Source organism: Dipodomys spectabilis, unplaced genomic scaffold, assembly GCF_019054845.1.
Source record: "Dipodomys spectabilis isolate Male_0828 unplaced genomic scaffold, ASM1905484v1 ptg000125l, whole genome shotgun sequence".
Classification (NCBI taxonomy): Eukaryota; Metazoa; Chordata; class Mammalia; order Rodentia; family Heteromyidae; genus Dipodomys; species Dipodomys spectabilis.
In genome coordinates, this window is record NW_024870802.1 from 22,066,502 (window position 1) to 22,082,455 (window position 15,954).

A 15,954-nucleotide genomic window follows, 5' to 3' on the forward strand; every position below is an offset into this window, starting at 1 on the left:
GTAAGTTTATTGTTTGGGGAAGAGTAAAGAGGGAGCATAGAAATCGTGGGAGGAAGGGTGAACAATTGCAGCAGGCTACTCACTAGACACTAAGTTGAAAATTGTGAGGGAGCAGGACCAGGAGGGGAAAAAAACTGGTAGAAAATGAGGGAAGAGGTGACAAAGTTCAAAAAGAAATGTACGCATAACCTGACTTACATAATTGTAACCCCTCTGTACATCACTTTTATAATAACAAATAAATAATTAAAAAAGAAAAAAAGAACAGAGATTTTGAATTTGACTTTGTGAATATGAACAATCCTCAACAATGAGCAGGAATGTGACTAAATAAAAGCTAGTTAACAATGCGGAACAAAAAAAATGCAATAGCAACCCTAAGGCTAAGGTATTTTGGCTTTCACGTATAAAGTTGAATGGGAAAGTCTTATGGTACTAATGTAACAGGGAAGATGATGTTAGCAGAATGAAGAGAGGAATTTTACTGAATTGGTTTTTCCAAAACAGAATGGATATAGTCAAAATATTTTGGGTATCTGTATGAACATGGAAAAATGCAATTTGTTGAGATTGGTTTAGAAAAGAGAGAGGGGTATACTAGATTAGAATGTTTACTTCCCAATTCCTGGATCAAAAGTGTAGTTATTTATTGTTTCCCAACTTAAGCTCCATTTATTCTATAGCCCAGTTGGCTTTCTGATGTGTTGAACAGCAAAAGAGTAAGTGACATTTGCCCCATGCAGAACAGGTGACCGGGCTCCCGGGCAGTAGCAATTGACAATGTAAATTGAAAGAAATGTACTCAGGATCAAGTACACATAAAAAGAGTCAGTATTCAATCCCAAGGCTGTCTTTTACTACCATGGGTGGTACTAAATAAACTTTGTGTTAGAAGAGAATTTTCAAAAGATCCAGTGAAGTTTCACATCCTGGAGATTGATTTTTGTGTTTCTAGAACAATTTCTGAGTGAAAACTTGGATTTCTTTAAATTAAAAAGAATTGAAAATGACAAATGGAAGTTTGCTGATGCCAATATATTTCTAAAAGTCAAAATTACAGAAAGAAGTATTGTTTTACACACTGCAGAAAACTACATAGGAGAGAAGAAATAACTTTGGAAAATATTAGGTGACTAATCCCTAAAATCCAGAACTATTTATCATCTTCTGCTAGCATAGAAACAATCTCATTGTAAACTTCCTGAGGTGCATTCATAGCCCAGATAAAGTCCAAGTGATTATAAGGAAGAATCTCCTTGTGGTAAATGAGATTGGAAATTTTAGGAAGTAACATTTCAACATCTCGGGGGTCAGCTAATGAATCCTGGCCTCCATTCCACACTGCAGTTGGCACACTCATGGCAGACACATTGTAGTAAGGAGGTGTGTCCTATAAAACACAAGAGAAAGAACCAGAATTTACATAACACACTCTTTAAATCCAATAATGACTCTTTGGGTAGATAGTATACTATTAACTAATGTATTTTTTATAAGTAAGTTCTAACAATGATTGCTCTGAGAATGTCAACATTATCCATAGAGAACAGAGAGAAAAGTGCTTTTCAAACTCTGCCAATGAGATTAGAAATCACTTGGCAATTGGGCTGAAATGACTGACTCAACATACCTAAGATAAGAGCCTGATATCCTGCACTCGTAAGTGGGTAATGCTGATCAGAACAGCATGGCTTTGAGCAACAATTGTTACCAACTAAAAACTTAGACCTCAGCTCAAGCTTAAAGTAGGGGATTTGATTAAATTCTGTGTAGCTTGTTTCTACCAACTCTGAAGTATATCTTCAGAATGCCGAGTCATTTATTTTTGACTTTGTATTGACTTTTCAATGTTTTTAGTGTATAAAGCTTTACATAGTTCTGTTTAAGAGCTGCATATTCTTTCTTTCAGTGTGTACATGAATTTATTAAGCATTTCTTTAAGTCTGAGGAAAGGTATGCTATTGGCAGTTTCTATTTCTACAAAGCCAGCATTACCCTGGAGATAGTGAGGAGTTTCATAAAACAGGAAGAGATGCAAGCAAATGACCTGGAAATTTTCCCTCATCTGGAAAAAATTTTGTTAGTTTTATTTTAGATCACATTTTCAAGCATACTAATTTTCAAAAGAATCCACTTGTTATAGTAATTTTATCTTATATAGGAGATAAGAGAATATTGTAGAGACTATATATAGTATCATAGATAGTTACATAGTCTTATACAGTTATAAATCTGTCCTTTATTTGTACCCCACTGTCCCTTTACTAGGAGCTAGCAGCGGCTCTTAAATGTCACTAGTTCAGTTAGTTAAAGGGCAATCTGAATTGTTATTGTCTTGGAAGGCGAGTTTATGCCAAGTTAAGTTTATGCCAAGTAACAACCTACTAAATCCTGGGTAGAGAAATACAGAAATTATTGCTCATATTTTTACTGCCAAGTGAAACCATAGATTTCAAGATTGAATTTCTTTGTATTACAACAAATGTAAGCTTTTCTCAGTGTGGCTGCCTGGAACACAAGATTCCTGACTGTTGAGAAATATTTCCAGTTTTGACCTGCCAGCACATTGTCTTTTTCTTCTGTAAGAAAATGAGTTCCTTTCAATGTATTCCTCCAGCTATCAAGAAAGGACAACTTATCATTTGAGTCGACCAGAGCCTCCAGCTCTATTTCACGCACGGCTAGAATGATGATTCCATCTCCATGTCCCAGTCAAGGTGCACTCTGTGCAAGGACAATGGGGATGTGAAGCTCTGGGAAATCTCACATCTGGGGGCGTCCTGCTTTAAGAGTAGGTGGAATAAATGCAGCCACTGGAGCATAAGGGCATAGCCGTGTAGGAGAACAGGATGTATCCACATTCCTTTGAGAAACAAATACATGGATTTGTTTCACCTTGCATTAAGAAATGCGAGGGCTAGCAACGTTAAGGTACTCACCTGATTATAGTGTAACGTATTCAGATATGGGCTTCCCCAGTCAAAAGCTTGAAATTTTCCAGACCTACCAGCCTAATGGAGAGAAATTTAAAAAAAAGACAGAAGGGTAATCAATGTATTCTTGCCATGTGAAAAATAAAATGTAAACATTCCCAGTTTCTTGTTCTCCATTTCAATGTGATAACTAGTAATTTCAGTTATCAAATTATTTTTCAGATTCCAAAAAAATTACCAATTGCCTACACAAGGTATTTATAGAAATCCAAGTGTAAGCTGGATACTGATGACTTATACCTGTAATCTTAGCTACTCAGGAGGCTGAGATCTAAGGATCACAGTTTTCTCCAGGTAGGAAACTCTATGAGATGCTTATCCCTAATAAACTACTCAGAAAAACCCAGAAGCAGCACTGTAGCTCATGTGGTAGAGCACTAATCTTGAGCAAAAAGAAGCTCAGGGACAATGCCTAGGCCCTGTGTTCAAGCCCTGGGAATGCCAAAAAATATCCAAGTTCAATTGTGTTCAATATAACTCTTACTACATACCAAGTTATAAAAATAAAATAATTTCTTTTGTACCAAAGTATTTATTCTCATAAGATTTTTATTTACATGGATTGGTACTTATTTCCATATGGTAGCCATGTGTCAGAAAAATTACTTACCAGGAGCAGAACGTTTTAAGAATGTGCATTAGGTCAAATGCAAACTAAGTTTTAACAGTAATGAAGTAATTTTACCTGGGCCCAGTGGAGGATATCTTGAACAGAAGTTCCTGCTGGATTATGTCCTAGATACACATCCATGCGACTCTAGAAATCCAACACATATTCATTTGCATAGTTAGATATATCTCAGCTTCAATAAAACACACAACATCTGAGTTTTCTGATTCAGGTCAAGTTTTCAGAGCAGCTTTTACTGGGAGAATAGAAGTGTGTCATTTTAGAATTTGCTCTAAAATATATTTACAAAATATATGGGAAAACTAAAGTGTTCAAAATACATACACTTATTCAATGCCTAGACTAGACATTTTCCTGTATACAAGTCTGCCCAAATATATGGTTTAGTCCCTTCCACCACAGGAAAAAATTAGTTATGCCAAGAATTTAGATGGTAATGGATGAGTCCTGAGTTTGCTTTCATTATTTCTGCATGCTATTTACTTTAAGGACAATTTTGTTAATAAAAGTGAGCAGGAGCTGGGCACTAGTAATTCATGCCTGTAATCCTAGCTACTCAGGAAGATGGCATTTCAAAGCCAGCCTGGACAAGAAAGTTGGTGAGACTTTTATCTTGAAAATATCAAAGTGGTAGAGCACTAGTCTTGATTTTAAAAAGCTCAAGGACAGCACCCAGACACTGAGTTCAAGCCCCAGGACCACCATGAACAACAACAACAAAACCAAACAAGCAAATGAGTAGGAGACAAAATTGGAATAGACTAATGACTTATGATTTCTTATGAATTCTGAAGCGATTCCTAGTTCTTGTACAGTTCCTTTCCTAAGTGCTGACGAAACAATAATCAAAGGTGTTGCATACAAACCGTGTTAAAGTTCTTGCTGTCAAACCCACACATGATGAACAAGGCATTGCTACAAAGGAGATCCATCATCTCTCGGGAACACACTTCAGTACCAAGAAATTGATAAAAGAAGTTGTGTGGGAGGAACATTTTGTTGCCAAATATAATCTGAAAAATGAAAGCATTTTTAGAGCATTGCAGCAATCAAGATGCACAAAAGACTCATTATTGAACCTTGCAGATGTGATTAGACTAACAGCATTTTGGGGGATTTCCAAGTTTTTCCTCATAATTCCCAGAATAAAGTTGTTATATGGAAAGGTAGCCAGACTAAGTGTTTATTACTGATTGCATGAAGAATTGCCCTGGCTTGTAGAAGTAGAAGACAAGGTAAGTTCCAATCAGTTATGGAATAGAGTCATGAAACAACATGACATTCAACATGTGCGTTTTCAGCAGTAAATTGTAAAACAATTAGGAGGGGAAACAAAGATTCTGAGCTATGCTTTCAGAAAAAAAAAACTTTAGAAATCTATCCTAATTATTTGGAAGAAGAGGTATTTTTTCTTCCTTCCATTTTTCCTCCTTACGAAAACATGAAGTAAAACAGCATTTTAGGCTCATTAGAACTATATTAAACATCCTGACCCAAATTTCTGACTCAAGGAAAGCCTAAGAATAATATTTTCTTTTTAATCACTTCCTTATTGTTATTATAAAGCCTAAATAAAAACTTATAGAGATGTCTAGCTGCGTTTAAATATTTATAATAATAGTGCTTAGATATTTTTCAGCCTTTTCCATCATAGAATTAAAAAATCATGTCAATTATCTAGGTAGCTATTTTGCCTTCATTCCTTGCTTTAATAGCAGAATTGTAGCCTTGACTTACATGTGTCACAGTGTTTGCCCACTAAAGTATGTATGAAGAAGCAAAAATAATCATAGTCAAAGGAAGAAGCAACAATGCTTGATAAGAAAGGTACTCATTACCTTGCCCATGTAATTGTAACCCCTCTGTGTGGTATTTTCACAATAAAAAAAAATTTAAAAAAATAATAATCATAGTCATTGGTAGTCAACAGAAATGTAATCAAGAGCAAAGAAGTAAATGGCGATCTCACAAGCTAATGACTATTTAAACCTCAGTACTATGAAAGAAGTAATATACACATGTACAGTTACAGTTTTGGAGATAGATTATAGATGTATTTGTCCAGTATGGGTTTTTTTGTTCTTTTTCCATCACATTTGAAATCCATGGGCAATTGGACACCTCAGATTCAATTAATAAAAGAGAATTACAGGAAGTAGTACTGTGTCTCAAGTGGCAGAGGGCTCGCCTAGAACTGAAGAGCTCAAAAGAGAATGACATACCTTGAAGAGAAATGTAGGAACAAATGAAAGTTTTTTTAAAAGGCTTGTCGTATACTTCACAGTGGCAACAGGAGCTAATGCGTAAAAGGTTTTGATTCTTTTAGCCACGGAGGGAATGGTAGAAAAGGCAATAAAACCTGGACAAGAACATGAAACAGAGAAAAAATGGAGTGTGTTGTTTTGTTGTTATGAACATGGTATTATCTGGGACTTACTAAAGGTGGTATCTGTGACAAGCTATAAAATGGATACTTGTGCTAGCTCAGATATTCATAATCATGGTGATGGCAATTTAATACCATCCACTATAAGAAAAAGAACTGAAATGTTCAACATTCACATAAAACAAAAGATAGTTGTTGGGGCTAGTTGGAGTCAGGACAAGCCAATTTGTTCATTTCAATAGATCCTAAGGGAACTGTTGCATTGAGCTTTAATGCAATAAATATACAGCTCATATTCTTCAAGGATTGATAGTTTTCACTTAACAAATGCTGATACTTTGTACAGGTTGGGGGATTAACTTTTAGTAAACTTGAAAATGTCCCCACTTTAAAAGAGAATTTGCGGGGGGGGGGAGGGGGTTGTTAGTTGTAGGGCTTGAACTCTGGACCTGGGTGCTGTCTCTGAGCTCTTCAGCTCAAGGCTAGCACTCTACCACTTAAGCCACATCACCACATCCAGATTTCTAGTGGTTAATTGCAGATAAGAGTCTCACAGACATTCCTAACCTGGCTGGCTTTGAACCACAATCCTCAGATCTCAGCCTCCTGAGTAGTTAGGATTACAGTTGTGAGTCACTGGTGCCTGGTGTAACAAAGGAGTTTTGAGTTGGTGTTGCCTATGTTACTGAAGCAGTGACATCTTCTATTTATGGACATGCCAGATGTCCTGCATCATAAGATTGGTTAATTAAGCAGACTATTTCATTTCAGAATTTGTAAGGTGCTGACTGCATGGTCAAATATTCTCAGGGGATATTGGGGCCACCTTATTCACCCTCCCTGTAATAAGTCCATGATACCTTCCATAAATTCCTTATTCCCTTGCTTTGTTCACGCATCTGCAACAATTGTCTCTTTATCACTGGGATGTCATAGGCACTAGGTTTTATAATGAATGTGAAGCATTTTATATGATAATGCAGCTATAACCTGCCTGCTCTCAGCATCTTTGCTTACCAATGGTGGTGCCCTGAGAATGTCCAACATAGTGAATCTTCTCCTGACCAGTTTTCTGAACAATAAAGTCTATTGTAGCAGGAAGGTCATATTTTGCCATTTCATCAAAGCTGTAAGAAATAAAAAGTAAAACTGAATGTACTATTATAATTTTTTTGCTGTGGTTTCAGAGATTCAAGCATACTCATAGATAAGACCCTTTCTATTTGAGAAATAGAAAACTGGGTTATCTGAATATTGTGGCTTATAAACTCTAAGTGACTGGCAAGTGACCTTGGAGGTGGATCCTTGTAAACCACTGACATCATTTCAGAATGATGCATTACAGCTGCAGCCTAACCCAAACAAGATGGTATCTAAGTGGGAATTATTTCCATCCCTCAAATGGAATGCCAGCTAGAGTGGACATTTGCATTCTGTGTTTTGGTGCCCTCTATGATGAGTTCTATCCCTCTCTGCTTTATTCTCCAAAAGTACACCAGAATTACCTTATGAATATGAACTTCCTTCCTCTCAGTTTAACTCTTATCAGTGGCTCCTCAAAGTCTTTGAATCATCTCCATGGCTTTTTTACCTCAGCCCTATAGCCTGGCTGGAGCTGTTCTAGTCAGTACATTGTCTCCTTTTATGCCTCTCCCTCTTTCTCCAACCACTCAAGACAGCTGGTTTGCCTCAGTTCCAGCAGGCAGTATTCAAATTCTCCTCTTTTCTCTACCTCCAGGCACAAGAAAATGTGTGCTAAGAAACCTTTGCCAAGCTCTCCATGTTGTGTGGAATTTTTTTTTTTTTTGCATTTCTTTTATTGTGAAAATACCGTACAGAGGGGTTACAATTACATGGGCAAGGTAATGAGTACATTTCTTATCAAGCATTGTTGCCTCCTCCTTTGATTCCCCTTCCCATCCCTTCCCATCCCTCCCCACCTCAGCCCCCCTTTCCAAGCGCCAAAGTTGTAAAGTTCATTTTTCATGGTGATGGTAACTGCTCTGCCATTTCCAGCTATGTTTTAACATTTTTTTTGAACTCATGGATGCTGTCTTTGGAACTTTTTAGGGACAATCTATTTCTTTGCATCCACCAATTGTTCATTCCAATTGGAAAAAAAAATACCCCTATATCATGGTTACTGAGATCACAGAAAGTATTTAAACAATAACAACAACAACAACCTACCAACCTACTCTTACAATGAGGTGTATGGAAGACTTCAAGAAGGGATTAGAATACCCTCTAATATTTTTTAAAGCCTCCAAACATATTTATACTTATTTGCAGTGCTAGGGTTTAAACTCAGAGCCTGGTGTTCCTTATGCAGGTACTTTACCACTAAATCAGGCCTCCATCATTTTTTTTTGTTGGTCGTGGGGCTTGAACTCTGGGCCTGGGCACTGTCCCTCAGCTCTTCAGCTCAAGGCGAGTGCTCTACCACTTGAGCTACAGCGCCACTTCCGGTTTTCTGGTGGTTTATTGGAGATAGGAGTCTCACGGTCTCTCCTTCCCCGGGCTGGCTTTGAACCGCGATCCTCAGATCTCAGCCTCCTGAGTAGCTAGGATTACAGGCGTGAGCCACCAGCGCCCGGCTTCCATCACTTTTTTTAACAGATCAATTTTTTAGGTAGAGTCTTGCTTCCTGCTGGTGATGAAGAGGTAACTTGGACTGCAATTCACCTGCTTCATGCTTTTTAAGTGGTCAGTATGACAAGGATGAACAATTACGCTTCTCTCTCCATTGAAAAGACATCTTGTAAACTTTTTGCCTGAGCTGGACTGAAACCATGATTCTCCTAATTTCAGTCTCCTAAGTAGCTAGAATTAAAGGCAAGAGCTACAAGGGCCTAGCCCAATGTTCATATTTTATTATGTCTGTTTTTACCTGAAAGCCCAGAATTCAACTGTGTCTGGTGAGAAGTACAAATTTCTCCGGGACCATGTGTTTCCTCTGCTATTTCCCAGCCACACATCATAACCAGCATCTGCCAGGATGAAGGCCAGGCTATTGTTGGGCAGATTTGCAATCCAGTTTGTGGCTGATGCGAGCAAACCATGCTGTAAAAACACCACAGGTCTCTTTCCTAAAAAATAAAATTATTTTAAAAAGTCATAAGCTTATTGTTTAAAAGTCATAAGCCTATTGTTTATACTAAGATACACATATAAATAGAATTAAACACATTTGCATGATGAAGTTGAATATATTTGACAATCTTATCTCAGTTCTCTGTTCTCAGCTGATGGCCTTCTCAGGTGCCAGAAGTTACTGAAACTATATACTTTAAAGATGTCCAGTTTACTGTATGTCAACTATATGCCAATAAAGCTATTAAATTGTATTTAAGTAAATTCAGCATTATGTTAACATAGATGGACTCTGAATGATAAAATTATAAGTAGTTATCTAAACTTTTGATTCTTTTCATACTTCATAGTTTTTGTACAATTAGAAAATGATAAAAAAAAATTTAATTAGTGCTAGCAGAAATTGAGCTTCCTCTCTTTCAGAAATGTGTCTCAGATGTCTCCTTGATTTCCCCTTTTGTAACACTTGGCTAACTTTTTTGACCCACTGAATCTTAGCACAGTTGCTGTGTGCAAAAGCAATGTTCTTTAGCAAAGATTGGTGCCTTTATCATGATCTCCAGTTCAATGGCCTTTAAATAATAATCACTTAGTTTATCAAATTTTATTATCATTATATGTTTTATTGCTCTCTCTCACTGACATGATGGTGATCTCCTTGTAGACTAGAACTATGACTTTGTTACATTTTTCAGAATGAGCAAGAGGTATCCAATTCTTTGGAATGAATGAAAGAAAGAAGCATGGGAGAGATATGGCAGTAATAAAGGGAAGAGGGATGAAGTTATACCTTTATTCTCTGCATTTTTCTTCCCATAAGGAATTCTGTAGATGCCAAGGATATAACCATCTTCAGTCACAACATCATAATTTTCACTTGGATATCCCCAGAAGGAAATCATCTGACTCTGATGAGGTAAGTCCCAAGTGACAAATTTTAGTCATGTTATTTTTACAAAGGAATTGTTTTTATGTACATTTTGAGTTTTAGCTATTTTATTGAAAAGTTTTTTCAGCTGCGTATTGACTTTTGCTATCAGTCTGTTACTGTTCGGTCCCCTGCAGAATAGCACTTACTGAATTGTTCTTCATCATAGCCTATTGGTTCCCCTGGGAGACCTACTTAACTACTTCTTACCTGTCATGACATAGAAGAAACCAGCCCTGCTTTTGCTTCTACTGGATCCTCAAAATTATGAAAACATTTTATCTTTACTGTTTTATGTTATTTTCCCTGAAGTTTTCTTTGTCTTGTATGAACCATCAACTCTATGAAGTTAATGCTCATTTAGGACCTTAAAGATGGCACTGCTAAGAGATGTCTCAAAACACACTAACCTGGTGGGCATGGTTTATGATATCACCCACGGTGAGCTTGTATACCAGGGCAAAAATAAATTCTAGCCACAAAAAGGCCCAATAGGTTACAGTTGTTAGAGCACAAACATATGCCTCCCATAAAGAATTAGACTATGTTGCCTAAATGCTACATATCAAGCCTTTCATTGTTTTGGTTTGGTTTTTTGTCGGTGTGGGACTTGAACTCTGGGCATTGGCTTTGTCCCTCAGCTTTTCAGCTTAAGGCTAGCACTCTACCACTTGAGCCACAGCACCACTTCTGGCTTTTTCTGGTAGTTAATTGGAGCTAAAAGTCTCACCGACATTTCTGCATGGGCTTGCTTTGAAACATGATCCTCAGATTTCAGCTTCCTACGTAGCTAGGACTAGAGGCATTTACCACCAGCACCCAACTTCAAGCCGTTCATTCACTTTGTGTGTGAGTGTACATGTGCATGTATGTATGTATGCCAGTCCTGGGGCTTGAATTAAGCGCCTGGGTGCTGCCCCTAAGCTTTTTTCTCAGTTGCACCCTATCAGTTGAGTCACATCTCAACTACCAACTGTTTGGTGGCTAAGTAGAGTTAACAATCTCACTGACTTCCTTGGCTTCAAACCATGATCCTCAGATCATGAATAGCTGATTAGCTAGGATTACAGGTGTGAGCCACCAGCGCCAACTTCTTTGTTGACTTTTAGAGTGTATTTAGAGAGCAAATACAGTTAAGTATTATTTTATTTATCGGTTGTAGGCCTTGAACTCAGGGCCTGAGCTCTGTCTTTGAGCTCTTTTGGCTCAAGTATAGCACTCTACCACTTTGAACTACAGCACCATTTCTGGTTTTCTGCTGGTTAACTGGTGATAAGAGTCTCATGGACTTTCCTTTCTAGGCGGGCTTTGAACCACAATCCTCAGATCTCAACCTCCTGGGTAGCTAAGATTACAGGCGTGAGCCACCAGCACCCAGAGTTGTAATTGGTCACTTTGAACTTTAAACCCACCATGGTTCTACATCACAGTCCTGTCTGAGTTTTACAGAGTAACTTACAATATTCATATATGCTTCTGGGCTTTCAGGGGCTATTTTACCCAAGAAACCATGTGTAGTTCCAACTACAGATATCAAACTTGTCACTGTTAGAAGTAGCCACATTTTGGACTGGCCTGAAACAAACAAAAAGAATATATGCCATGGTTAACATACTGCATTTTCTTGATACTTACATTTTGTGGAAATTTTAACTGTATGTAGAGAAATGCCTGAACTTGATTCCATTATGTTGGGCATTGTGCACGCTGAGACCAACAGCTATCTGCATGCTTACCTTAATATTTAGCAGATTTTCACTGCTTGATTCCTTTTGTTTCAGAGCATTTCTCTGTGGGGTTTCAAATCTTATCAAAGAAAACATAATCTGCAAAAACACTGTCAGGTAACCCTTCACATTCTTATCTCTTAGGTTGGTATCTTTGTTTACCGATTTTGACAGTCTAAAGGGGAAGTGAAGATCACATGGGCCTTTGATTTCTCTAGATGCAACCTCAATATAAGGTCTATTTAACCCTATCACAAATTTTTAAAATACCATTTTAAAAAGCTGCTTCATCAAGATTTATTGATTTGAAGTCATTATACGGATTTAAAGGTTGTCATTACTTTATCAAAATGCTACCATATCTAGAGTAACATGTGAACCTAATTTTGAGAAAGTGGTTTCTCTTCTAATTTCCTTTTGGGATATTATTTGATTACAATTACTTATAAAAGTCTAGAAGATGATAAATCAGCAATATAGTGCATGATCTGATACATTTATTTAATAAGGGTTCAATAATAAAACAGAGAAAATCAAAATCATTTGAAAGAGATCTAAGGAATTTTTTTCAAATTCAATCTTTTCATATTTTGTATGTGAGAAATAGAGGGCCATATCTTCAATAATAATATTTTCAAGTAAACTGAAGTAGTGCTAGTGTTTAAGTGGCCAGCCTTTTACAAAACCAGCCCTTCAAAATTGTTGCTCGGGTGTAAGTTAATTCAGGAGAAAAGCAATATATATCAGCGATAATAATATGCATGTCATAACATGAATTAAAGTTTTTGGTTTTAAAATAACCTAACTAATAATCTCTATTAGATCTAATCTCTTCATAAAAGGCAAGAAGGTTCTAGTTCTTAAGACTTTTCACATTTTCATTAAAATTCCTATTTATAAAATTTCCTTTCCATAGGACTCATACTGTGATTATAATAGTCCCTTGCTTTCTGTGTGGGTATATGTTATACTAAACTCTAAATCTAAAGATACTTTTGTGTTGTAACCAACAACTATACATTTGAGAATCTTAAGATGTAAAGCTTTCAAAGTCTCCAACTATTGAAGGAATGCTGTTTTATTTTATACTGGGGTTTAAAGTCAAAGCTTCTTACTTGTTCATCTTGTTTGTTCAACTGAAGTTCTACCATTTACACCATGCCTCTAGCCTTGCTTTGTGCTGCTTGCCTCCTTTCCTCCTTTCCTTCCTTCCTTCCTCCTTCCCTCCCTCCATCCCTCCCTCCCTGCCTGCCTGCCTGCCTGCCTGCCTGCCTGCCTGCCTGCCTGCTTGCCTGCCTGCCTTCCTGCCTGCTTTTTTCTTTCTTTTCTCCTTAAACTGCCTTACAACTGTTATTTTCTGCATCTCAGCCAGAATTACCTGTGAGGCAATGGTGCCCTGTTGAGTTGTGTTTTTAAATCATTTTTCTATGTGCCTAAATCATTCAATAATTACTTATTAAGAAACACTTGAATGTTAGGAATAATATTTCGAGGTCTCCTATAGAAAAATTTAATTGTACAGAGTGAAGAATTTGTAAGATTTATATCACTAAATATCATTGAGACTCTTTGAAGAGGATTATGTTTTTATTTGCTAGTGATATTTCAAAATCATTTATCTATAAATCTTATAGAACACTTAATATAGATACTGACTTATACTAAAACCAGCCTACAACTCTTAAAGTCTACATCTGATAATCTGTGTTAAAGTTTTGGTTGATTAATTAGAATTAGTAGTGTCTTTAAAAAATTATGTTTTATTAAACCTTGTCTTTGTAGTGAAATTTTAGGAAAGGACAAGTTATATATAAAGATGAATCATCAGAGTTCCAGCTGGAAAGCCTTGATCAGAATTTCCAGGACCTCGCAATTTTTTTATTCTATATAATTTTCATAAGTAATTTGTCATTGAAAAGTGAGGATACTTAAACTATGGCGTGATTTATGGGAGACCCCAATAATTAAAGTCAATAACATGGGCTCAGATAGGTTCTAGACAGGGTAAATTCCTAAAATACCTGATTATAAGTTCTAGTATAATAGCAGGACCAAATATTCTCAGAGGATCACTGTATGTTGGGTAGTGTACACAGCATGTGAGACATGCAAATGAGTTCTTACTGATCTTACTGAAATAGCTTCCTTTTCTATACAATAACAATAATTCTACAAGATGATATTACCAGTATTCATTATGATTAAGCTTTTAACAGAGTAGTGAATATCGAGTAACAATGAATATAGATATTACTACTATCATCTCATTTAATTCTTGCAACAATTCTACTTAGTAGATGACATCATATTCCAAACTTTGAAGATGAGCAAAGGCAGGCCTAATAACTATATACAAAGCATACAACCTTTATTTGAAACTAGGCTGTCTAGTACTAACATTTATAGTTTTCTTTCAAGAATATAGTCCTCCTCTTGCCTCTGCCTACTTAAAAGCTGGGATTACAGACCAAAAACACCAAGCCCGGCCTTAAAAATATTATCAATAGCTGGGTTCTGGTGGCTCCTAGCTCCCAGGTGGTTGAGATCTGAGGATCACTCATTGAAGGCAGCCTGGGCTCAAAAGTTCATGAGACACTTACCTCCAATTAACCCCTAAAAGGCTGGAAATGGGGATGTGACTCAAGTAGTAGGACACTAGTCTTGAGCAAAAAAGCTCAGGGATAGAGCCCAGCAGGACCAGCAAGCTCACACACACACACACACACACACACACACACATACACACAAACACACATACAGACACACACAAATGTTACTAGTAAAAGTTAATTAAATCTCAATTGGTTTGAATAATATTGAATTATCCATATCACAATGCATGACAAAATAGAGCTGTGGCTTTTGCTTCTCCAAAGGGAAAATAAGAAAGTATGCACTCATTACACTAATAATCATATTTGTCAGCCAACAATAAAGAATTTCAAGTATATACAAAAAGAAACAAAAAAATCAAATTCTAGAGAAATAAAACTATAAAGCAGATAGGTATATTTACAGACAAAATTATGTAACAATATCTTGGCCTTTAAAATGCAACAGTTGGTTAAAGAAAGAAAACATGAATCTAATAATTCAAATAATTTTGTTCAGCACAAAGTTTACTTACAGTCTCTTCAGAAACAGGAAAATGTTTCTCTAGATGCTTATTTTGGTAATGGTGCACTTACTGCTTATATACAAAATCTTCAACAATGGCCAGACTTATTTATCCTCTGATAAAATTAACAGAGACTCTTAATATCAAGGACATCATTTCATGTTAAAAGGCCAACCTAAAAAGCAAATACTGGCCCTGAAAAATTCAAATATTGGACAAAGGAGCTTTAATCATTAAAATGGTTTAGGAAACATTAAGATAATTTTTGATTGCTTAAATATATAAAAACTAAGGTGCCAAAGGTACAGGACAAATGATCATATCATTTGGCTCAGATAAAAAGGATTAAGATGGTAAGGCTCTACCTCTTGTTCTTTAGAAATGTTATTGTGAAGAGATGGTTAGATTAGTAAATGTGTTCAGCCAAGCATAATGTTTTATTATGGCCTTTCATCAGGGGCTTGTCCTGCACACAATGGTCTACTTAATATACTAAACTCAGCCTCTGACCTTTAAGAACACAGTAGTACTTTTTTTAAAAATATAAACTGAAATCATGCTGATTAGATTTTTGAACAATCTGAATGCAATTATGAGTAAATTGTAGAACTAAAGTTTTACTATTTAAAAATATAGCTCATTCTTTAAAATAACCACAAGTACTTATAGCTACTGAGGAAAGAAAAATAGAATCATATTTTGAGTTGCTAAAATCATTTGTGATTTAATTTTAGATATTCATATTTGCCATAATACTTAAATACCTACCAGAAACTGTAAAGAAAAAAATTCTTGTTGAAAAGAACAAAATGACAAGCAAAATGACCATCTTTCTCTTAATCTCCCAAATAGATCTAGTTGCAATTACATTGTTCGAATACACTAGAGAATCAGAGTCTATTAAATACAAAAGGTATAGAAATCAATCAAAAACAGTGATTAAGGAGAAAAAGACAAGGAGGAAAAAAAACATAAAATCTTTAGATTCCATTTCTATTCATTTCGGTAAACAGAATTTTATAGATCCTATGCACATAGTTATTGAACCTTTGTGATCCTCTCCTAAGAATATCCTTTC

At 36.2% G+C, this 15,954-nt stretch overlaps 1 protein-coding gene across 1 annotated transcript; it reads right to left on the bottom strand.

The window, feature by feature from the left end:
- Positions 1-1,022: 1,022 nt before the first annotated feature.
- Lipf (lipase F, gastric type) lies at positions 1,023-15,041 on the bottom strand. The gene is made up of 10 exons (XM_042689325.1): positions 14,886-15,041; positions 11,491-11,606; positions 9,894-10,011; positions 8,901-9,099; positions 7,028-7,137; positions 5,847-5,983; positions 4,491-4,637; positions 3,679-3,750; positions 2,940-3,011; positions 1,023-1,390 (listed from the first exon to the last, which is right to left on the bottom strand). The coding sequence occupies exons 2-10, from the start codon at positions 11,593-11,595 to the stop codon at positions 1,154-1,156; spliced, it is 1,197 nt and encodes a 398-aa protein (XP_042545259.1). The 5' UTR covers positions 11,596-11,606; positions 14,886-15,041; the 3' UTR covers positions 1,023-1,153.
- Positions 15,042-15,954: the final 913 nt, after the last annotated feature.